We start from the raw sequence: 25155 nt of genomic DNA, 5'->3' as shown, positions 1-25155 counted from the left end.
TCTTAGTTGCAAATGCCATCTATGAAAATAATTCGGTGGAGTTGTGTTTTCAGTATTAATGACAGAAACAAGCATTACCTGTGTAACTTTTTTTTATTATTTAATTTTCACATTTGCCAAAGATTGCTGCAAAAACTTTCTAACTTTCTTTCCCCCCACCCCAGCTTTAATAGTGGGCCCAGTGTGGTCTGTAGGTAGAGCAAGCTGAGAGACTTGAAAGTAATAGTGTGGTAAATATTTGTTTGATGGATCAGAGAGGACAAAACTAATGAAAACAAATGCATGGTTACTTAGAGTAAGTTGGAAAGAAACTATCAGCTTTGACGCTTCTCAATAAAGATAGATGTGGAATGTTACACAAATAAGAACAGGCTACAGTGACTGAGGCACAAACTGAACTGGTGCTAATGTTCCAAATGCCCTCATCAGAAGCATGTAGTAGAGAAAAGGAATTGCTTGTATGTCTTTTTACTTCATTTTCAAGGAAATGAAATCTCAGCCTAGGCAACAGATACTGTAATATTGATATACTTTACAGGGAAAACGTCACTTACTGAAATGATCTGACTGGCTTAAAACCACAAAGGAAAGAGTTGCTTCAAGTAGTGCCATCTTGGCTGGCTCATTATATTCAGTAGGGAGGGGTAGTGTTTTCTCAAAAGATGCTTCCATGAATGGGAGATGTTAATAATAAAGGAGAATTAGCACATAATAAAGCTAAGAGCCTTTTCTCAAATCTTTCAGTACAATTGCTCTCTTAGTTTGGTAACATGTACTTCTGTTCTCACAGAAGTTTCTTTAAATAATGATGTGTATTTGTATGTTAGGAATATAAGAGTAAGGTTTATACAGCCAAGCTCAGGTGTGTAAGTTTTTAGATGTTAGGGTTTTTTTTCCCTTGATTCCCGTATAGTTAATGCTGAGAGGAAGGCTGAACAATCTTTTCCTTTGAGATACATTTACATATATGTTGTGTATGTGCCTTATCTTTATGTCATGTATTTTCCATATGAAGGTATCTAATGAGCCTGTAAATATCATCTCCAGTCCTCTCCATGAACTTTTCAGCTCTTCAAAGTGCACCATAGGAAAGTTTAAGAGAAATACTGAATTTTTAGGCACCTCCACTTATACATTATGTTTCTAGTTACTCAGCCTTTTCCATCTTCTTATGCTGTATTTCTTTTGCTTTTTCCTATTACACTGTTGGGGAAAAAAACCCGTGGTTTTGCTGGGGTTAAACCTAGCCTAAGTTGAATCAAGTAATGATGCCAAAGTAATTAAGAATCCCCCCCCACTGACTTCAATAAGTATTTTAACAGCCAGGAAACTGGGACATAGTAGAGCAAATACATAGGCCTGTAACTGGATAACAGGTATGCAGAGGCAGTGACAAGACACTTTTGATTACTGAAAAGAGAATAGCCTCATTTACTGTGTCAGTGGTGCCATTGTGGGTGGGGTGGGTTAAAGAATGAATAATATTGTTCCTTTTAAAATAAATAGTTTGTCTTTAATAGTTCTTTTGAATTAGCCATACCAAGAATTAAATCATGAGTGTTACCACTTAAATTGCACTGTTCTTTGCTGGAGTTCTATGAGTTGGTCTTGATGTAAAGAATTGACCAGATAGGCATCTTGAGAACAGCAGCTTGTAAATCATCACAGTAAGCTTTTAAGATGTTTTTAAAATTATGCAATCTTGTAAGAAATATTCTACTAAAAATGTTGGAGTAACCTATCCAACTTACTGAAAAACGTTTTTTAAACTTCATAAAAAAATTCTACATGCTCTTGTCATGTAAACCAAAAAAACCCAGTGAGCTGGATGGTTTTGTTTAGTTTATGCTTGGTGACTTTTAAAATTTTGTCTAGCAGTGACATTTTGGTTCATCATATGGAGGTTTTGCATATGTTTTCCTTGAGTACCCTTGTGAATAATTGTGTAAAGAGGTAAATTCATGTTTGTCTCTAATATATTTTTATTTGCATAATGTGATATTTTGTAGATATAAATCCAAATTCATGCATTTATTTGCTTTAATTTCTCTGGGCAATTTTTCTACACACATTCTGTAGTAACTCGGCTGGGAATTACTACAAGAATGTAGTAATTCCCAGCTGAGTTCTGTATGTTTAGTCTGTTATGAATATTCAGATTAGGTAGTGAATAAACAGTGAGACAGAGTGGAAATTTGTTACCTTTAAAAAGCTCATAAATACACCATCATGAGTTTAAGACCTCAGGCAAGTTTTTTGTCTAACTCAGAAAAATGAGAAAGCATTGGTAATCCTTAATATGAATTTCTAGTGAGTAGAAGCATAATGAAGACAGATGCTTTATTATCATATACCTTTTATAATTCAGTACATTGCAACAATTGGTACTTGTTGTTATGGTCTTCATATCTCTGTTGATGAGAACTGCAGCAAGAAATTGAATACGGTTATGTTATAGGCAATGAAAGAAAATCAGTTTGAAGTATATAAAGGTACTTTTTGCTTTTTTTCGTTAACAGTTGGAGCTGAGAATGGACAAGAAGCAGTTGAAAGCGGAGCTGTTTTTCTCTTTAAGACATTTCATGGGAAAGAATATGTTGGCCGTGATGAGACGAAGGTGATCAAGCAGATGTTTGGGCCATTTCCATCATCATCTGCTACTGCAGCTTGCAATGCCACATGTCGGATTGCTTCTCACTTCACTGAAGAACAGCTTACAGCCCTCATACAGATGGCTGAAGAGCAAAATGGTGATAACAGGGTATTCTTTGGTAAAAATATAGTGTTTTCATTTGATATGCATGATTTGGATCACTCTGAGGAGCTGCCCGTGAATGGTGAGGCTGATACGCAGAAAATTATAAGCTTAGATTATAACAAATTTCTGAATAACCAGCTGAATCACTTACAGAATTACTGTGAAGAGAAATCCGACCTCAAGTCTTTGGAAAAAGTAGATGATTCTTTTTTGTGGTGTGAAGTTGGAAAGTATCTGAATGAATCTCAAGGGGGTACCCCTGGAGGACCAACAACAGAAGACCTCTGCTGTACTTTGTATGAGATGCTTGCTTCTACCAAAAGTGGTGATGAACTTCAAAATGAGGTATAGTAGCATATTAACCATACTACATGTATTTGAAAGTTGCAGAAATACACAACTATTTCATACTGGATTATGTCAGTATACTTTATCCAAGTGTCATTGATATTTTAATTTTTTTTTGTCTTGAAAAAAATTACATGGAAGCATCTTAATTTACCGGGCAGAATATGGGAGCAGCATGAATTTCATGTGAATAGTCTCCTTTTCCCCATAACAGACATGCGGTTTGTGGGGGGAGGGGTGGGGTGGGGTGTTGGCCATTTGCTCAGCTTCCCCATATTTTCTTTTTAAGCAGCAGCCAAATCAAGCTACTGTATACAAATGTCAGAACTTGTGAAAACAAATCAGTTAATTTTCCTGGGCAGGTTCCATCTGCAGTTTCAGCCTTCCTGTAGCTGGAAGGAAAGCTGGAGGACTGTGCAGGTGGTGCTACTTTAAAACTTCGTCACATCACTTCCATTTCTTTCAATAAGAACAGGGGGTGGGTTTATTGCAAGGGCAGAGAAAGCTTGAGGGAGAGAGAACAGATGCTGGGAGACTGGAGTTGAAGCATAAGCATAGTGGTAGAAAGGGGAAAGAGCATGATTAAAGGCTGGTGAAGAGGCTTTCAAGGTGTGTGCAGGAGAGATGATTGGATTAATCTAGTCAAGAGAACTGTTTTTGAATGGGGTTGGGAAAGAATTCCTGCAATTTGCTTATTGTTTCTTCCTGTGCACTCTTATGTCTACTTTGTTTTTCCTTATTTGCTCTGCTTTCATCCCCTGAAAATATCCAATACTTAAATCTCAAACTGACTCTTCAGAAAGACTTTAAATGTTGAAAATTTGCTACAGAAATACAACTGATGGTAGGAATACACAATCCTGTGAAAGACAGTATAATGAAAATTTGCTGGATTTTGCCGTTACAGTAGTAGATTTTATTATTCTTAACAAAAAAGTAAGTGATAGAAAAGCTGAATATTTCATTTTAAGTTTAGATAACTATGTATTGGTGTCTATTGCATAGTGATACAGTTCCCAAAGCCCTCGTCTTGTTTCATTTGAAAGTCAATAGACCACATTTCAGCTGTCCTTTGATCTGTGTTCTGTATATGAATATTTTCTTACAAACTTATTCTAATTTGAGAGCCTAAACATGAATATAAAGAGAAGCTGATATAATTTCTACTGCATTAAAGTAGATTTTGAAAAATAACACTTTTATGCATGTCTGCAAACAGTTTCATATTTTGGGTGGTTTTATTGAGGGAAGACATGTGAAAATGGACAACTGAACAGATCTTGGAGAAAGAGATTGGATAAAGAAACTTGAGTGTCAGATGAAACATAAAGGCATTCTTTTTTTATTTGCCATAGGGACCTGAAGTTTATAATTGTACGGAGATAAAGATTTCAATTTTTTTTTTCTAGATCAGCAAAATACTTTTCAGATATAGTCACAGGGTATGCAGAAATAATTCCATACTTATGCATAATGCATACTTAATCCTAAATTGAATTTGTAAAATATTAAAGGAAATGTTTGAAACCTTTCACTTGAAGCAAGAAGTAGTAACTTTTTTATTTTGCAACAGTATGATTATAATGGATTGCTAAATCAGTTGGCAGACAGTTCAAGCTATCAGTTTATGTGGATCACCAATAAAGACTTCCTTTCCTTTGGCTCTGGTAAAATGTCTGTTCTGATGGCTTTACAGGAATTTTAATTTGATAATTTGAAAAAATTATTTACTCTTCCAGTAATCGGAAGATTATTTAGCAAGATTAAATCCTTGTCTCTTGTTACTAGAGAAAAAAGGATTCTTTCCCTTGAGTGTCTGAAACCTGTTTCTTACTTTGGATTTTCAAGAGCTGTTAGAAATAAAAAAATACATTTTGTCCCAGTTCTTATTTCAGCCCCCATGTTGCCTTTCCTTGCAACACTCTTATTAATTCATTGTTCATTGCACAATGTGGGGGCTGAGAAGGGGGTGAGACTAATTTGAACCTGATCACCTTTTCTTAAAAGCTAGTGGCATTTGTATTGTGCTTTCTGTAAGAGTAGTCATGACTTGAAAATTTCTTTGGACTTTGGATTTTAACATCACTTAGGCATTATTGGGTTTTTTATTACAGCAACTTTACTGGTGGCATCACTAAGAGCAGATGGTGGTTTTAAACCTGAAGATAACCCATTTCTAGAATTAGGTCATAATTTGCCAAATGAGATGGTATAACAAGTATTTGAATGATCATGGATCATGCATACTGAAAATCTTACATTAATTGGGGTGATGCATAGATGCTGAGGTCTCCATGCTCTACAAATGGTTTTTTTCTTTATAAACCAAGAAAAAAAGAACTATTGATATGAAAGGATAATTCTTTGTAAATAAAAATCCAGATCAGTAAAAAAAATATTGATATGTTAAAATAGTGGCTGTGTCTATTCTTCTGTCTAGGAAGACAGAACTGTCTGTTTATTATTAAACAGGAAAAGAACATGCTGGTGTTGAGGATATAGGTGAGTGGATTTACTATAAGACAACTTCATTTGATCTTTAAGCAAAGTTTATTAAGATTCCAGATCACATGAAAACTATGAGCATTTTTAGATCATTTCAGAGGTGACAGCCTGGGTTTTTTTGTAGCATATGTATAGGCACACACAACATGTATCCTATTTAGGTTTTTATCTACTTATGAACTGTACAAGGTGAAATAAGCTACTTCCTCCACCACTGTATTAGCTTATGTTTAAAGTAGTTGGTGAGGTAGAAGAAAGTAATACTTTGTTCTTTGTTGTCACTGTTTAAGAACATTCCACACTTCCTTTGGGACAGTTTGTTTATCTGGTATATCACTAGTGACTCTTAATTAGAGGAAAATTGATTCTTATGCTTGGAGTGACAAGGGAGTTATAACTTAGTGTTTGGGGCACGTGCTTTTCATTGGGGACATAAAGTCTGGTAAAGCTAAATGACAACTACTGGAGCATGATTTCACTGTATGTCAGATTTTGTTGAGTATGAAATGGTAATGATGCGGTAACAAAACCATTACTTAAAAACAGAAAGAAAAAGCTGATGACAAACTATGGAGTTTTGCTCAATAACCGTTGTGCTTTTTTATTGTTATTTTTTATTAAAACTTAGTATGCAGTGCATTCCTCCAATTCCAGTACTCAGTTTCTAGTATATGGCACTTCCATAATGAAGACTGGAGGCATCTGAGAGTATTTTATCAACTTTGCCACGTAACCCATCCCAGGAAAACTAGGAAAAAGGTGGAGGGGTTAAGTCCCTCTTTGGTTACACCTCTGCCGTTCTCAGAGGGTGTGTCTCTTCTGTGAACTCTTGACATAGTTAATTTGCAAAATTTTTCTGAATTTTATTTTGGAAATACTTATCTCTATTTTTACACTAATGCAGAGGTGCATTATCCCTTTATCTTCAAACAGGAAGAAATTTCTATAGAGCTAAAATAACTAGAGGAAAAAAAGGAAATGCAATGAGAATTGTGTTAAGATCTAATTTATACTGCACAGATTATGAAAAATTGTGCAATTTGTCTCAGGCAAAGGAAAGGACTTTGCCCAAATAAAATTAAGAAACCTTAATGTCATTCAGCATATTAGATTAAATGGTGTTTCTCAGACAAGATAATGTTAAATGCTGTATAAATGACTAGAATACCAGGCTATGATGTAAAACAGCAGAACTCTTCCAAGAAAATTACATTGTTAGTAGTTTGTGTATTATGTGAGTAGTACATATGTTTACTTACCTCTATATATGATATATTTATTTCCCTATAAAGGAAGACACAAGAGTTTTACTGCTTAGGTTTCTTTTGTCTGCTTTATAGTTTTGACTGTCTCCAGCTCCCTGCATTAAAAGCTAGCATATAAACATACTTGAACTATAGTATCCAGGACTTCCATCAGTTAAATACAATCCAGCTATATTGCAAGTTGTTGTGGTAAAAACATTCCTTTTTGTTTCATTTCTAAGGATAATTCATTATTCATCATTCCTACTGAAAAAGCGTGATATGGCTTCCTCCTTCTTGTCATAAGCACCTGAGAATATTTGAGTAAGGAAAACTACCATAAGAGACCAAAGGGTAGTAATGTGGAATTTTAAGGTGTTGCATCCTTCAAGCATCAAAAACATTCCTTTCAAATGAATGTAAACCTGAAATCGGAAAAGTACAAGTTGTGCAATATAGGTTTTTATATGGGGGGGGAAGGTCAAGAGTTGGGCAGCACCTCTTCTTGTATGTATTTCTTAAAATATGCATCCAGTAATATTCTCATCATTAGAACCAGAAGGTTACACCTTTATTACAGAAATGTCGTTCTTTTCATGCTTATTTCAGAACAGAAGTTAATAGATTATTTTGTTGTTTCATGAACTTGGATTTTTTGTGTGATGTTTGTGTGTCTCTGAATGCTTGATGTAGCCACAGGCTTTTAGACAGTTTTCCCCTGGCTCTGCTGTGTGGAGCTTTATTGTCTCTCAGGCTTCTGTCTGTAACTTTTCTTTAGCTGCCTTTGTTGCTAGTAGCAATATAATTTTCGACTTTTTTTTTTTCCCCCAGTGCTTGGGTTAATCTACATGGTTTCTGTTGCCCTGTCTTAATCCTACCACAAATGTCTGCCAGTGTGCTTTGTTGGCCAAACCTGTAAATGCTGTTGGGATCAAGAACAAGGGGAATTTAACTAATCTGTCAATTCAGCAAACTGGCAGGAAGCTCCTCTGTGTCTGACGCCAGTCTTTCTGCAAAAGTAGTACAGAAGAGTAAAGGAGAGCAAAATCTGTTCAAACTTTCACAGAGTAGGGAAGGATCTTTTCTGTCAGTGATACAGTATCTTAAACTAAGGAAGACTCAGTAATAAAGGACTATGGGAAAGTTTGTCCCAATTTCTCTGGTGAAAACTGCTCCAGAGTCTTGTTGCCTGGGTGGTGAAAATGAACTCGTTATCAGCTTTCTGGCTTTATTCAGGGCTGATTTATGATAACTTTTCCTGTGCTACAGTTGTCCTTTTTTTTTTTTTTTTAAACCGTTTTAGAAAATGAGCATCAAAGAACTGCACATGTAACTTTTTTTTTTTTTTCAGACAATGCTATTCCTTTTAAACTCTGCCCTTCCTTTCATTTACTCTTCAAGCAGTTCCTTGCCAACTTTTAATTCTTCTATTAATGCCCAATTTCATGAATTTAACAAGTTCTCGTGGAAAATCGCAATGCTTTAAAGGAAGTCCAAATGTGAAACAACTGCTATTTATTCATTCACTAGATAAATGAAGTGTTAGACCAAGTGATGTATCAATAGCAAGCCCATGCTATGTTTATGCCGTTTTCCAGTTACCTGTGTGATTTTTTTCAAAAATATATTTTTAACTCTTCTGCAATCATATTTATATTTTTTATCCACAGTATAATTGCACTTGTAGGTGTGTGCTCCCTGACCTACAATTTTATGTGCCAGTGTCTGAAGATTTATGAAAGATTCTTACACTCAAGCTGCAACAGTGAGATCTGAATTTTGTTCTTAGCTTCCATGTGATCACTTTTACATCCATACTCTTTATTCTTTAACCAACTTATCCTTATATCCAAAACCATTTTTCTTTAAAAATCAGAATTGTCTATGATGAATTTTAAAATTGAAATCCGTTGAAGTAACATGTCAGTAATTAAATAATGAAGAGTCAAAATTTCCCTTTCAAAAGGAAAATTTATGCTACAGTAAGGGACCTAGTTAGCGAAATCACCTGGTCCGTGGAACTCTGAATGGAAAACACGCCTGGATAAATTCAAAGCAAAAGACACTAAAATTATTCCCTGATGTAGTGATATAAACCAGTAAATACAATCATAGGAATACCAGGTTGGAAGGGACCTCAAGGATCATCTGGTGCAACCTTTCATGGCAAAAGCATGGTCTAGACAGGACAGCCCAGCACCCTGTCCAGCCAGATCGTAAAAGCGTTCAGTGTTGGGGAATCCACCACTTTCCTGCAGAGATTGTCCCAACGGCTAACTGTTTTCACTGTGAAAAATGTTCCCCTTGAGTCCAAGCGGAATCTCCCCAGGTACACACTACCCCTCGTCTTTACCGTGTGACTCCTTGTAGAAAGGAGGTCTTCATCTTCTCTGTAGCCGCCCTCCAAACACTGGAAGGCGGTGATAAGCTCTCCCCTAAGCCTTCTTTTCTCAAGACTGAACAAACCCAGTTCTCTCAGCCTGTCCTCACACGGCAGGCTTCTCAGTCCTTCGATCATCTTTGTGGCCCTCCTCTGGACGCCCCCCAGCCTGCCCACATCTGGCGTTTTGTATAGCGGGAACCACAACTGAACACAGTATATTCCAGGTGTGGCTGAGAAGCGCTGAGTAGAGGGGGATAGTGGCTTCTTGATCTGCGCTGGTGATGCCCTTGTTGATGCAGCCCAGCATCCTGCCAGCTCTCCTTGCCGCAGCAGCACGCTGGTCGCTCATCTCCAGCTTCCTGTCCACAGGGACCCCCAGGTCCCCTTCCACAGAGCTGCTCCCCAGCTGCGTAGATCCCAGCCTGTGCTGCACTCCTGGGTTATGTCTTCCCAGGTTGCAATGTTGTCCTTGTTGATCTTCATAAGGTTCTCGCAAGCCCACCCTTCCAGCCTATCCAGGTCTTCCTGCAGGGTGGCTCTCCCTACCGAAGCATCCCCTTCCGCGCTTGGTTTGGCATCATTGGCAATCTTCATCACGGCAAGCTTGATCCCATCACCCAGACCACCTGTGAAGGTATCGGACAGCGTTGGGCCCAATATCGATCCCGGGGACCCCACTTGTGACAGCCTGCCAGTTTGAAACGCAGCTGCTCACCGCCAGCCGCTGGGTGCGGGCTGCGGGCCAGTTCCCCACCCGCCGCACAGGCCGCCCATCTGGATCGCAGTGCGTCAGGATCTCCGGGAGGCGGCTGCAGGCAACCGAATCAAACGCCTGGGAGAAATCCAGGTGGACAATGTCCATCGCTCGCCCCATATCAACCAGGCATTTGCCCTCGGTGAATCTGTGCTGGCTTTTCCTAGTCACGTGCTTCATTGGACTTGGGATAGCCCCCAGGAGGTTTCGTTCCGTAACTTTCCCAGGGACTGAAGTAAGACTGATGGGCCTGTAATCTCCTGGGTCCTCCTCTAAGCCCTTCTTGTAGACAGGGGTGACGTTAGCCTTCTTCCAGTCTTGTGGCACATCCCCCACTCTCCGCTGCTTCTCACAGAGTAAGGAGACCGGCCTCACAACACTGTCAGCCAGCTCTCCTAACACCCTCAGATGGCTGTTGCCAGGGCCCATCGATTTGTAGGGGTCACGCTCCTGTAACAGCTCATGTACCAGCTCTTCCTTCACTGATGGTGGGTCTGTTTTCACCAACCTGGATTTTTATTCCCAAGGCCTGGGGCCCAACAGCGCTGATAAAGACAGAGGTGAAGAAATTAAGAACGTGTTGAGAAACTCTGCCTTTTCAGTGCTGCTGGTGCCTAATTCACCTCTTCTGTTTAACAGCAGGCCAATATTTTCCTTCTGTTTCTTCTTGTTTACATACCTGAAGGATCCTTTCTTGTATTTATTTACATGTTTGCCCAATTTAAATTTGAACTGAGTTTTTGCCGTTCCAACTGTGTCTCTGCACACCCCAGCAATGCCCTTGCCATTCTGAACAGGTTTTTGTCTGTTTTTCTATCTCTGGTACACTTCTCTCCATTTTGAGCAGACTCCGAGTCTTGTCACCAGTGGGGCTTAATTGTACTGGTAAAGATAAATAAAAGAAATATATAACAGGAGATGAATTTTTTTCTTTCATTTTTTCCCCTTTGTAGTCATCTTTTAAGAAGTCTTTCCAGTGTACCCAGTCAAATATAGTATAGCATCACCAGCATCTGAAAGCATACATGTTTTTTTACAAGTAGGCAGTTCACATATAAAGCTGTTATTAAATGATGGTTGCAATTAAATAAGGAAAAGGCATTCACAGATTTTATTATAAAGTCTTCCTGTGTTAGACAAACTTGGATTTCTGTGTGGTTTTTTGATACTTGAAGACTAAGTTGTATTTCTAAAATTGTGTATACTTCAGCCTGCAGCAATGATTTTTTTATAGAATCTCTTTATGTCTAAACTAAAACACAGTGGACAGATTTGGCGATAGAAGTAGCAGCCTCACACTGCAGGTTGCAAGTCACAGGGCATGTCATTCACAGTAAACCAGGATTGGTCGGTTTTGCTAATTGATCAAAATAGAAACTATAGAGGTCAGCAGTCAACAGATAATACAACTTTTTCCTATTGCCTTTAATTACAGTTCATTTTTTTTTCCCTCCAGAAAGCTTTTTATCATGTATCTCAGGGATACCATGGAAAGGTGCACAATTTTTTTAGAACATATAAAGCCTCTGTGGGTTGCTTTTTAGTATTGGCTGCTGAAACAATTTTAGGTATGCATATTAATATTGGGTAGTATGTTACTGTATAATCTGATGGGTTGCTAAAGGACATAAAACCCCTTAAATTTTCTTGGATCATGTTCACTGTTGTGTTTGCTGGAGTTGTTGAGGGGAAAACTACCCTCAGCATTTCACAGTGCTGCAAGGAAAGAATATGTTGTGGGGCTGGGTAAATACCACTTTCATCTATCATGAGTATCTTTCAAAAAGCCCCCACAGTTTTTGGGTTACTATCGCTTTCTTTATCTTATGCAGCCCCCTCTTATTTGAACAGAGCTTTCTTTCCTACACTGCCCCACTGACCCCTAAAGTTGAAAAAGTTATATTTAAGAAATCATGATACTGCATTTCACATGATAGTCTGATCATGACAGAAAGTGTGTCTAGACTGATCAGTACTTGCCTTTTATTCTGGGGAATGCATGTCACTGTTTCTTTTGACTTTATTTTTAATGGTATTTTATTAATAGGTATTCTTGTTTAATTTTGCTTATAAAATGGAGAGGAATGCAAGCAGCACAGAGGTAAAGCTATGAAAACTATTTGTAGTTATTACTTAAATGTTAGGCTTTCTTAATTGACATCACACTTATGCATTTTATTGCTTTGAGCAGTGAGATCAAGAAATAAAATCTGAAAAGTGTAAGGTGGTGTCCAGTATTCCCGTGCTGAGTCTAGCAAAGGTTCATAGGGATGATGAAGGGTCTGGAGCATCTGAGGTACAAGAAGAGACTGAGAGAGCTAAGATTGTTCAACCTGGAGAAAGGAAGGCTCAGGGGGATCTGATCTGATCAGATGTGATGGTGAGAGAGTAAAGAAGGTGAAGCCAGACTTGTCTCAGTGATATCCAGTGGCAGGACCAGAGACAGTGGGCATAAACTGGAATGCAGAATATTCCATGTAAACATAATATTTATTGTCACTGTGAGAGTGGTCAGACACAGGAGCGGTTTGCTCAAGAGGTTGTGGAGTCTCCAATCCTGGACGCTAGATTATTTCTAGAGTTTCCTTCCAACCTCAACCGTTCTGTGATTCTGTCATTTCAATTTAATAAATAGAAGTAATTTGAGAAAACTCTTCTATCTATTACTAATTCTGTATAAATTTAAGTCTTCATTTTTGATGCTTTATTTCTTGCATTAAAATCAAGTGTAAGTTGTCCCTTACCCTAATATGTTCTTTTTAAGTTAAAAAAATTCTTGTTTTGTGGTAAGTTCCTTGTTAGAATCTCATAGTAAGTGGAGTACCCCTTTTAAGTACTTAGTTTTAACCTTATGTGTAACATTTAATGAATTACAGCATACAGGAAATAAATAGTCCTTGTGTTACAAGTAATCTCAATTAGGTTTTAAAGTGACCTTGATTTCAGATGTGTTAAATTGGTCACCGAATTTAAGTATCTCTAAATAATGGACATTTGTTGTTCAGAGAAATTTGGTTTCCTGCATTAAACAAGAATCTGTGTAATGGTCATTATTCTTTTACGAGAAAATACATAGCATCTTAATTTACATGACCAAATTTCTCATCCCCTTTAAAAGCCTAACATTATTTATGTGAAGGTTTAAGGTTTTTTCAGTGTGTAAGCTAAGACAAATGTAACATTGTGAAATTACATTGAAATACAGTTCAACAAGAAAGAGCATACTTCAGAGCTCATAATGCAAACCAGTCACAAAAGGATTTCTGAATTCCTACAGACTGCACACACTTATTCACTCTTTCAGGTAAATGAATGGAAGGGCATATACAGCACTGTGCAGTATCACATTATTTGAGAGTAAGACTAAGCAAGCATGCGTAGATTTTGTTTTGTACTAGCGACTTGGTGTGCTGTCAGTAACACACACTGCAGACACTGTTCTTTATATTTACGTCTTGCTCATTGCTTTCATGAGTAGTCAGAACTTGTGTTTACATTTCACAAATAAAACCTGTATTTCTAACTATTAGTATCCAAAAATGTAATGACCTAAGAAACACTTAGCTCATACTTCTAAACCTGAATTCAGTTTAGTAATTCTTAGGTCTGTATTGAGAGTGATTCTCTGAGCCATCTGAATATGTAATTGGTTTTAAAGGTGCTAGTTTTGAGACCTTTCTTCTGACATACTGTGCAGGTTGCAACAGAGGTGCTTTAGAGAAACAAGCTGCATTATCGGTGCGCAGTGCAATCGCCTCTGGCTCAGTATTTGACTAATACTTCTGCTTGGCTCAGAGGGCAAGTGGCATTTGTTTGCATATGCTGGGTAGCTCTTGCCCTAGATATAAGCTGACCTTCTCCATTAGGAAAGTGCAGTATGCAGGTGTGAAAGTAGGCATGGACTTTTCTTTCCTTAAGCAAAAAAAGCTGATGCTTTGTGTCATATTTTGCTGCTTTGTAGAATGCTGGATATTGGACTTTGCAGATGCTAGTTCTTCCAAATATCAAATATGAATGTTTGTTTGAAACTCAGTTTTACTTGTCAATAGCTCGGCACATCAGTCTAATTACGTGTGCTTCCTTGTTCCCAGAAGGCTCTCTGTTCCCTGTCAAAGCCAGCGTTTGGCGTTTTTGTGTAAGCTGTCGCTCTTCTCTTCAAGCTTAGGACTCCCGGCTGCAGTTTTTCTAATGCAGCTGAAGCAGAACCAAAGGTGCTCTGAGAGCCCCAGTGCAAGGCTGCTGTTTTCCCTGCGTGGTTTTCCTCAAGCCGTTAAGTGGAGAAAGACAACTTCGGTGTCAAAATGCGATTTGGCAGAACTTGAGGCCAACAGAATTAGTTTTAGCATATAATCTTTAGAAAAAATAGTGGAAAACACTTTTTGAAATATAATAAAAAGCATAATTTACGGAGACATAAGTAAACAGTACAGCTTGTTAGTGAACGAGAAAATCAAATTGGCCAGAAACAGAAGCCAGTGGTGAAATGGCTGGCGATTGTCCAAAGTGAAATAAATATGAAAATTGAATATATTTTGAAATAATAATTAAACATGTAAGTTCAAAGACAAAACCTCTAGGATCAAATACTAGTAGTATTAAAATAAGTTGGAGATTCATACTTGATTTCAAAAGGTTTTTTTGGCTTTTTACTAGTTGTCTTACTCTGTGCTTATCTTTTTAACTTATTTTACAGAGATGGTTTCTGAACCTGTGTATGTATAGCTGGTATTTTACACACACAGCCAGTAAAATAGCACCATTGCAAAACAGGATTGCACTAACATGTATTTTTACATGGCTTGGGAAATTTTTGCCACTTAGAAGAGCTTCAACATTATGGTGTCATTGTGTTTTTATGAGACTGTCCCACTGAGGAACTGGATATTTGGTTATACACTGACTAGTTAACTACTTTACTGATTTTTTAACTAGTATTATACTATTAGTCTTGAAAAACTGGTATAAGCAGATGTAGTAATAATTATGTGAAATATTAAACAAAATTGAATGCTCATGTGAACAGAGGGTAGTCATACTCCAAGTCTTTTGTTCAAAATGGAAGATATAGTACATTGGGTTTTTTTGTCATAAAAACTGACTAATTAGCTTGGTTTAGAACATGAACTGTTTTTTATGAGCTATAGTATTTATTACCGTAGTTATTTATCATAAGAGACAAAAGATGTGAAACAGCTTTCAGAAATTCATTAATAAAGGGAAAATCTTGGATATTTGATGCCAAAACTGAGTGTCTCAGGAGTACATTTCTGTCATGCTGCAGAAGTTCTCCAGGCCTCTAAACTTAGCATGTTAAAGCTGTGCCGGAGCTAGGCATGGACTCTGCAGAAAAGCAACAAAAGCATTCTGTGCTTCAGCATCTTGTATTACTACATATTATATATAGTATAAATACAGAATATTATAGGCATAGTTACACATTACTGTCTTGTATTACTTGGCAATGTTTATTGAGTCCAGAAGTTTGTGGAGATTAGGTTTTTGGATGCTATGTGTAAGAATAGCAAAAAAATGTAATACTTTGTTATGTAGAAGTCATTATTAAACCATTCCTTATGAATGTTGGAATTTTAGAGTAAGGAGTTTACTGACCATCCTTACTCAAAGTAATCAAATGTTAAATATCTTGACATACTACTTGAAATGGCATTATTTTAAAAAATGCAGATGTTGAAAACATGAGAATATTCACCCAGGTATGTAGATACTTAAATAAAAACCAAAAAAGGCACAACCAGAAAATTTTATTTGGACTGAACATATTTCAAAGACATCAACATCTCTTATGTTTATATCCCATTGTAAAGACCTTAAAGACCTTCATTGTAAGTACTGCCAGATGCTTTCAATGTTAGAACTACATCTCATAGTTGATCTTAACTGGAGAATGTGTTAATATAGACTGCCTACTGATAGGGAAAGCAGTTTCAGAAGATGCTAAAAAATAATTGGAAAAGGGCTCACAGGAGGTCCATCATATAGAAGGTAGCATGTGAAATAAAGCATGGATAACTGAGGAAATGAAATATGAAGAAATAATTGCCAGTCTGGCTTGATGCGAAGAAGTATCAGTAGTACAAACATATTTAGTGTGGGAGTAATGCATCAACGGACTGTGGCCTGTGGTAAAAGGCACTCGGAGAGAGGGAGGGGATAGCGGTAGACTGGCAGCATAAAACAAACGTTTTGTAAATATTGGCTGCTCTTCCTAGTGAGGAAAAATCTCACCGAGAGTCTCAGTTACTTTCAGATTTTAGGCAAGCTTGTTTCCGGTGGTAGCATAGCTTTTGCAGTAACTAAGCAATTTTCACTGTTAAAAGAAGTGTGCGTGAGCATCAGCTCTCAGAACTGTTACACACAGAGCTATTGTATACTCCATGTGAGCGGTTCTCCAGGATGCTGAAAGTTACCTAATTGCTCCATTTGGACATGGAAATTAGTTGCCTGTAAGGGCTTTAAGCAGACTCTGAGAATCCAGAGTAGGTTATTATTATTTCAGTAAATATTCAATATCTGTTTTTATATAGGACATAGCTAGATTGCCAGTGCTCTTCAGAACTGGAATTGTCATAGGTTGTATTGTTATGTCCCTGTACCTGTTTACATACTTTCTACTGTTGGTAGAACAGTTTTTAATTGTTACCGAACCACTGTTCATTTGGTATCTTTTTTTGCAATATTGAACAGAGTCTGAAATGATAGTTAAGATGTTACCTAAAAAACATATAAGGTACTTGAAAATTTGGATTATTTTTGGTGACTATTTTTGGTCACCTTCTGGTGATCCAGAAGGAAAGGGAAGTACTTACCTGACTTCTAGAAATGTTAATCTTTTGCTCCTGGATTAAGTCTTAAACCAGGCCACTAGTAATTGTTACTAATCTACTAGTGATTGTAAAGTTAGTTATATATTTCGGAAACTTACTGAGGATCCTTGTCTTGACGGTTTACAAATGGTTATGAATCCCAAACTTCAATATCATAGTTAACAAATTTTTTAGAAAACATGGAAGAGCAATATCTAGTATTTTTTGAAGTATCTGGGACATAAGAAGAGGAAGTGCTCATAGCCACAGTAATTTTTTAATAGTTCACATTCCTCCTACTTTTATTCTGTCATTATTTCCTTACATCCCCCCTGAAGTCACATCTAAATTTCATCTGCAACACTCCCTGAATGCTGTATAGCTCTTCTTTTGTCTTTGAACAATTTACAGACTTCTGCCAGGGAACTTTCCTGAGGACAGACAGAATTCCATTGCCATTGTATTACTTCCATGTAACTGTTTACTGAAAGTTAATTTGTTAGGTTTGTCTCTTAAGTCACACACAAGTTTACTATATGAAGTTGTTTGCATAGTAGAAAACAAACAAAATTCAGTCTGTCCTTAGAAATTTTTTCTTGGTTAAAATCAATAAAGAAGTGGGTTAGCTCTCATTGTGAGGCTCCTTTGACAGAACAGTTCAAAAAGCTACTGTTTAACATCCATTTTGACATAAAACTCGCTAATTTAAATGTTCACTGTTATGTATATGCAACACCACATGAAAACTTTAGATGTGATACTATGTTGATGTAACTTAATTTTCATTTTTCTTAATGTATTTTGAAATTACAACTTTAGCTTTTAGTTGGTTTGTGTGTACCCTTCCATCTCAGATATTTTCATGTCAAAGCAACTTATTTCATAAAGCACGTTTGGTTTAAAGTGTCAAAGTGTCTCTTCCTTATGTTCAGTAAAAGGACTTTCTAGCCCTAACAAATTAACATATTACAAAGCTTATTCCTCATTACCTAGTTCACAAAAGCAGTACCCATTTTGGGAAAGTACAGGCATATGTGGATCACCCCCTGTGGTGTTTTATCTTTATCTTATCATCAAAGCTTCTAACTTGGCATGAGACTGGCTTTTCAAGCTCATATTCTTCTCTTTGTAATTTTATTAAAATTACTAAGAAAGTTGTATTCAGACAATACAAAGCTTAGGTCTCATTTTTCTTGACCATAGAGCTTATCTGCTCCCCTTTCATATAGTGAAAATAATCCAGTTATTTTTTTATACGGTTTTCTCTCTTTTTAGTTGTGGCGTTCTTTTTTTAAATCAGAGGTATACAGCTCTGTTGATGTCCGAGGACTGTTGAAACCCCATGGATGACAGGAAACTGTCTTTTTGTGAAAAGAGAGCCGTGCTGTCTCCCCTCACAAGAAACCAAATTGAATGGTGTTTGAGTTCTGGGTTTTGAGGACAGAGCTTAAGAAATTATCAAAGAGCCACAGTGAGAGCCAAGAGATGGTAGGCTTTATCCTGGTACTAAGAACTGGTCGCTCTCCTTCCTGTCAGTAACCTTTCCTCTTTCCTGTCAACTCCTTTGCTTCAGTTTTGTACTGAAAGATTGTTGTATCTTTTGAGGTGGTATGAGGCTTCATCTATTCATGATAACTATTGAATGAGTTTCAATATATCGTTAAACTTATGAGATATTTTTCTAGACCAAGCCAGTCTGTAGCTGATAGAAGTTTCCCTTTTTATTTTCTTTGATGCTGAGAAGTTCTTGTCACATCCACATGGAGACATAAGGAGCTACAGCTTCTGCAAGAAATCCAGTTACAGAATCATAGAATGGTTTGGGTTGGAAGGGACCTTAAAGATCATCTAATTCCAACTCCCCTGCTGCGGGCAGGGACACCTTCCACTAGACCAGGTTGCTCAAAGCCCCATCCAGCCTGGGCTGGAACACTTCCAGGGATGGGGCATCCACAGCTTCTCCAGACAACCTGTTCCAATGTCTCACCACCTTTACAGTATAGAACTTTTTATATCTAATCTAAATCTATCCTCTTTCAGTTTAAAGCCATTACCCCTTTTCCTATGAGTACATGCCCTTATAAATGCCCCTCTCCAGATGGCGCCTGAAAGGTTAAGGCTTACTAACTAGACACAAAATCACTTTCCTCCAATTCATTTTATGGAAAGCAGGAATGGGGCAAACCCCACAAAAATAATCCCAAAACAGCAGCTGCTTGAGCTGCAGAAGTCACAGGGCCAGGTTTCCTGTGGTTTGCAGTGTTGTGTGGTTTCCGTTACCGGGTGCCTGCCGCAGCGTTGCTGGCTGAGGGAGGTGCCATGCCGGTGCCTCACTGCTGGGCTCACCCATGTGTGACACCGCTGGTGCCACAGCTGCACTGAGGGCAAGAGCAGGAGGCACAGAGAGCAGTCGTTCAGGTCTGTCTCCTCTACTGGCCCTGAATGTTCCTGAACAAATCTGGAAGTTACTGAGGAGGCTTAAAACTTGTTTGCTAGTTCACACGCTGCTAAAGGTACAGAGTGATTTGGTAGGCCTTGGTTCCTTGGAAAGCTAGGCTAAAAATTAATCTTCCCTCTGCTGGAGCCTTTTTTCTTTTCGACATGCTCCTAAAGGAATACAAAAGGCTATGTTTCAGGCAAAAACTTGCCTTGTTTCCTTCTCCCCCGCGTGGGCGTATGGCAGCCCAGGGTGTTGAAGTGTGTGTCCTGGGGCTGGCTGACGTGAGCAGAGGCTAAGGCATTTTGGCCTGTTTCCCTGGAGAAGCCTGGCAGCCTTTCATGGAGGATATTAAAATGCTGACTTTATTATCCTAGTTGGGGTAAAACTAGGTTTCGGTATCAGAATCCCTTGCTGCTCTTCATTATCTGCCTCTGTTAAGCAACATGAACTAACTCCTTGGCTTGCTGGTATTTTTCTTTTTACGCTGTTGGTACACATTGGGATAGCAGAAGTGTTGGAGTAGAGGTGAACAGCTCCATGCTCAGCCAAGTCCCCCTCCTGAAATGGTCAGATCTGAAAATTGCTGTCATTTAAGAAAACCTGTAGATTGCCCTGTTTTGCAGGAAATAATTCTGGACCAACCACCACTATTTTGTAAGTATCTGAAATACACACCCCCACACCCTCCCACACACTGCAAAATGGTTTGATGCTTACACAGAAACTAATTCTACAAATATATGTTTTCTGCTGGGTAAAGTTAGAATTTCTTACCTCTGTGTTCTTGTATCTATGGGTAAGAAAAGTGGCAAGTGCACTGATTAGTTAATTTTAGTGGTTTGGTTTTTTCTTCAAAATTCATCAACAGCTGATCCCGGAATACTTCTGAAGATAAATACTAGTTTAAGGAATCATGTAACAGCAAGTTTTTCTACACTTAAATTGGTCTTCAGGGCTTCCTTTTTTAAAGGCAAAGGGGTAGTCTGCTGTTTGTAGCTGCTGTTTGACATTATTTCTAATTGCCAAAGTCTTTAGGCTAAATAAGCTGGTAGAATTTGCCTTGTAGCTATATGTTTGAAATCTTCGAAACTGTGCATCTGTGTAAGTTTCTAATTAGTGTTAAAACATTGGTGATGATCTCTCCAGTCTGCTCATTTCCACTTAAAAATATTAAGAAAAATTACCAAGGTGCGTTTTGACTTTGTGCTTGTCTCTTTGTCAAGTACGGTAGGCAGTTTTTGCATGGATTTGCACAATCTTCTTTTGTTGGAGAAAGCTTTCCAACAAATATTTCAGAATTATATTGCAAGAGATTATGCTATTTTTTTTAATATAAGCAAAAATACTAAAGAGATTATCTGTGATCAAAACCGATAAGAAATTAAATAGGGAAGATGAGCGGTTTAGGCCTAATAAGCAATATTTACATATACTTTCAGTCTGATAGTCTGGTTTTTGAGTCTTGTTATAAGAAAAATAATTATCTTAATTGGTTTTTTTCCTTTAAATGATCAATTTCAATTTGATTTAAAAAGTGTTGTCTGTTACCTGTAGGCTGACTCTTCTAAGAAATTAGTTTTCATATTTTAATACTAGTTTTGGAAATTTTTTTGCTTTGATTCATATATTTCTATTAGTGCATTGTTAAAGTAAAAGCTGTGTAGTAATCTGTGGGTACAGAAATACATAAAAGTAGAGGGCAATGCTGATATGCTGAGGAGAGGTGGTATTAAAAAGAGTAATTGACTGCATCTTTATTTGCACCTTGTACTTGTAGTCCTGAACTAAAAATGTGTCCCATGCTGAAGACCAGATTTCAAGCACTTCTTGCAGATATAATAATGAGAAAAGCAACCAAAAGTTGAATGATGAGTAAGAATTGGTCATGAATGTGTTATCTTTATGTGAATATATTTCCCAAAGACAATGTTATATGAAAACTTCTCCATCTGCTTCCTTACTCTGCCTTCTATCTTCTAAGTAATACTGAAAGTTTTTGTTGGGAGAATTCCTAGAATTTTGCTGCTTTTCTTCAATCTGCCTCTTTTTAACTTAATTTTGTATTTAGTTATTTTCTTCCAACTGATGGCTGAAAGTAAAAATCCAGAAATTCAAAGCTAACTGATAGCACAGAGAGACTTTTAAGACTGCTCTTACAACAAGTAGTAACATCTCATTCATCCTCATGAAGCCGGCACCTAGATCTGCTGGAGGCTGCCTGAGAACCAGGTGCTCCTTGTCCCATTAGAATGCCTGCCTGTGGGCACATTGGTCTGTCATATCTGATCCCAGTGATGAATGAGGCTGCAGTATGAAAGTCCTCCACCCACTGTACCAAGGAATAGCCATCAGAAATGCATTCTGCATAGCCATACTTTTATCTGCAACTCACCCTCAAAGTGCTTGAGGTGCCTGGCAACTATTCTCTTTGTGAGGCAGATGCAATTAAGCTGAGCTCTCTGCAAGTGTCCTAGGTGGAAATGGTTTCTAGGACTGGAAGATCATTTTTGTGTAGATGGACTTAATGTGATGGGCTGTGTATTCAAAAATTCCAGGCTTGAAAAAAAGCAGATCTGAGAGCTGAATGACTTTCTGACACATCTGATACCTGTTTTTAATAACAGTGGTAAGAAATTGTGCTTTGTCTGGCTTGTCTTACTTTAATCAACCTGTAAGAAACATGAAAATACAAATTATCTGAGACTTGTTTTTAAACCAAGTGTTTTTCTGTGACCTTTAGCTGTTAAAGGGGGTGATAATCTGGTACTTTTCAGCATCGTAGTCATTACCAATCAGTGTATATATTATATCCATGAAGTTTGCATTGAACTTTCTTATGGGAAAAAAACACCCTATCTTCAATTTCTTTGATTTTGTTACTGAGTCTTTTAAGCAAGAGCTAATACGAATTTTTTTGTCTGGTATTCTTTCGGTACTATATCCAGACAGCTTTTGCAGTAAGCTTGTAGCCCAAGAAAAATGTCATATTTTCCCTATAACTTTTTTAGTGAAGCAGTCATTTCAGTTACGTAAGAGCTGCTAGAACAGAACTTGAGATTATGCCATGGAGATGATTCTTCTACAGGTGTTTGAAAACTGTGCCTTGTAAAGCAGTATCATCTGCAAACAAGACATTAAGTGCAGGCATAGCAATTAGTTGTGTAGGTGGTACTGTGTAACTTAGACCAGCTGTTAGGCTCTAAAGGTAGAGAGATACAGAGGACAACCACTGGTTGGCTGAATTGGGTTTTCTGTTTCATTTATTGCTGCAGAGCAGTACTTTAGTACTAAGACTCAAGCAAGGTACAGAGACTGTTCCTAGTCTATTTCTGTTTGCATTTGAAAAACAAAATATTTTATGAGATTTATAGCATCCCTTCCCACTCATAGAAGATGCAGAAATCAAGAAAATGACCTTGTGATGGCAGATAGTTTGTGATGTTAAAGTAATGCTCACAGTTCTGAACCTCATATTTGAGGTCACCCTGAGGACCTCCAAGGTTCCTTGTAAATTGTGCCTTATAGAACGGAAAAGTAATATTAGCTATTTAACATCCAGAATAAAATCTTGTTTCAATCTTAACTGTGAGTGAAACAATAAAGATGACTTTTTACAGCTGAGTCTTACTTGAAAAAATTTACCATGTCATGCATCTCACTGAAGTTCAGCTTTTTTCTCATTACCTACACTGGCAGATAGACTGCTGTCTATCTGCAAGACTGCTGTCTGTTTCCTTGATTTTTTCCGTATAACTGGCATATATTCAGTAGAAAACATTAGCATGGGGACCTTGCCTCATCTTTCTAATGCAGTATGACACATCTTGTCCTTTTGTTCCTAGATTGATGACTCATTATGCTTTCTTCCAGATATTAAGACTATGCACATAAAATGAAATGTAAAAATTTTTCAAACAAATATGAGTGACTATGTATCACAGTCATTTATGTCTTTATGGTCACTGAGTAGTAGCTGAAGTCATCTGGGACCTTTGTTATTGAAGGCAGTCAGGGTTGCCTTTTGGGCACAATCTGTTACTGATTTCAAGGAGCGTAATAGTTTGGCTGGGATTCAAGAAACCAAGGATTGACACGCAGCCTCTCCAACTGTTGCCCACTGTCTAGTTTATCTTGATATAGCTTAATAAAAAGGCAGCTGTGAACATTCACATTCCTTTGCCTGCTTTCATGGTCTTGGACATTGACTTTTCAGGCCAGAATATGTAATGATGTTTCAAATCTGAAATGCTAGCACTTACGCTAAACACAGAATTACACCCTTCTATGTCAGAACCCTCACAGCTTTTTACAAACAAGATTGCACAGATACTTTTTTTCCTACCAGGTTGTCCTGAAAGGATCATGATCTGGGTTCCCATTGGTCTGAGAACCTGTTTGGGTTTTTGGTGGCGTTGTTTGTTGGGTTTTTTACATGCAATGTTACATATTGTTTAATGTTTTTCCATAAACAATGTGAAGGCCTTAATAGCATTGAAGTAACAGGCTCAAGTGCCAGGAATATGTGTCTGCCATTCAAACCTGCACCATCTTTATTTCAAGCATAAATTTCCCTGTTGTCCCCTTGTTGGGATGAGCACTTGAGATGAGTGCTGGAAGCTCATTATGATAGAAATAAATATGATGCTAGGAAAGTGTTGAAAATATTTTCAAGGAATTCTGTTTTGCTGGTAGTTTCTTCATTAAAAGCTACCACTTGGCTGTCATCAACATAGTCCCCAGCCTTACTGTCCTTCCAAGATTCGTTGCTTCTAGTTGGCATTTGAATGCTAGAAATTTCATCCCACGGACTGTTGGATTGGATGTCACCCTGCTAACTCCTGGGTTTGATTAATGGAAAGCATTTCATTTGGAATGAAACATAATAATTAGCCTGTTAAGCTACCTAAATTGCTAGGAGTGCATCACAGTTTTTCAATTTGCTTTTTCTTCTCTAGAAGAGAAAGCAAAATGTACCTGAAAATTCCTTTCTCAACAGCGTAAAAGCTCTGAAGAAGTTCTCCTTTTCTGTAGTGAATATTAGGAATTTCTGTGCAGCTTACACTAGATACTTGTCCAAGGGAGCAATGCAGCTCACTGGGGGTTAGTGTTTTATCACTCGGAGAGGTTTAAGAGTAGATAGGATTGACAGCTTTCCTCATAACTTTCTTAAGCTTTACCTTTTACAGAAATTGTTACTTTGTTTTTCTCTCACTACTCTTTGTGGAGTTTGTTTCTTTATGGACATACTCTGTGGAGTAGTAGGGCAGTCACCTTAAGCATCATAATGAGGAAGCCTGTTCTGCGCATTAGAAAATAAATGACACAGCCTTCTGTGACAAGTCATACATTTGTATTTTGTAAATCAACATGCAGAGCAACTTTAGTAAGGAGTCACTTCAGCATTATGCCTCCAGCTGAACATCCAGGCATGAGGCTGAACTGCAGTGGGCAGGGGTATATCAGCATTTTGTCAGTACTGGAGGGTGTTGTGGATCTTGCTCTTCTACAGCTGGTTCAGCCACTTCAGCCTATGTTGATAACTTAAATTTATGCTATCAAAAAATAAAACTACTATAGGAAAAATATGTCCTGGCAAAAAAAGCCTATTTTATTTCTTGGACAGATGTTTTCTGTGCCTTGGGGCTTCATTTCTCCTAGGAGGCATAAGGCAGCTCAACACAGCTCCAAATTTTTTCTTTCCTGCTCTTCGATTTATATAGTCAACCTGTCACTGTAAAGTGTAAGTGCATTCCAGTGTAAGAATGATAGCAGTAGTGAGGTGGTGACTTTGTACAAACTTTAGCACCTCTTTCTTTTTTGAGTAAGATAAACTCTCTGCGGTTTTATTTTTGCTCTCTAAATTTTGGTCAGGATTATTTGGGTAGTGTGATTATTAATA

The 25155-nt window shown here is 37.7% G+C and overlaps 1 protein-coding gene across 1 annotated transcript in view; it reads left to right on the top strand.

The window, feature by feature from the left end:
• ASCC3 (activating signal cointegrator 1 complex subunit 3) overlaps positions 1-25155 on the top strand; it is a 280977-nt gene that overhangs the window by 21909 nt on the left and 233913 nt on the right. Inside the window, exon 4 of the mRNA XM_055809674.1 lies at positions 2520-3103. Coding sequence (XP_055665649.1) covers positions 2520-3103 — 584 coding nt within the window. The remainder of the gene's footprint in view (positions 1-2519; positions 3104-25155) is intronic.

The sequence above is a fragment of the Falco peregrinus genome, chromosome 7 (assembly GCF_023634155.1).
Source record: "Falco peregrinus isolate bFalPer1 chromosome 7, bFalPer1.pri, whole genome shotgun sequence".
Taxonomy (NCBI): domain Eukaryota; kingdom Metazoa; phylum Chordata; class Aves; order Falconiformes; family Falconidae; genus Falco; species Falco peregrinus.
Note: the sequence above shows the minus strand (reverse complement) of the source record. Positions and strands in the feature narration are given on the sequence as shown.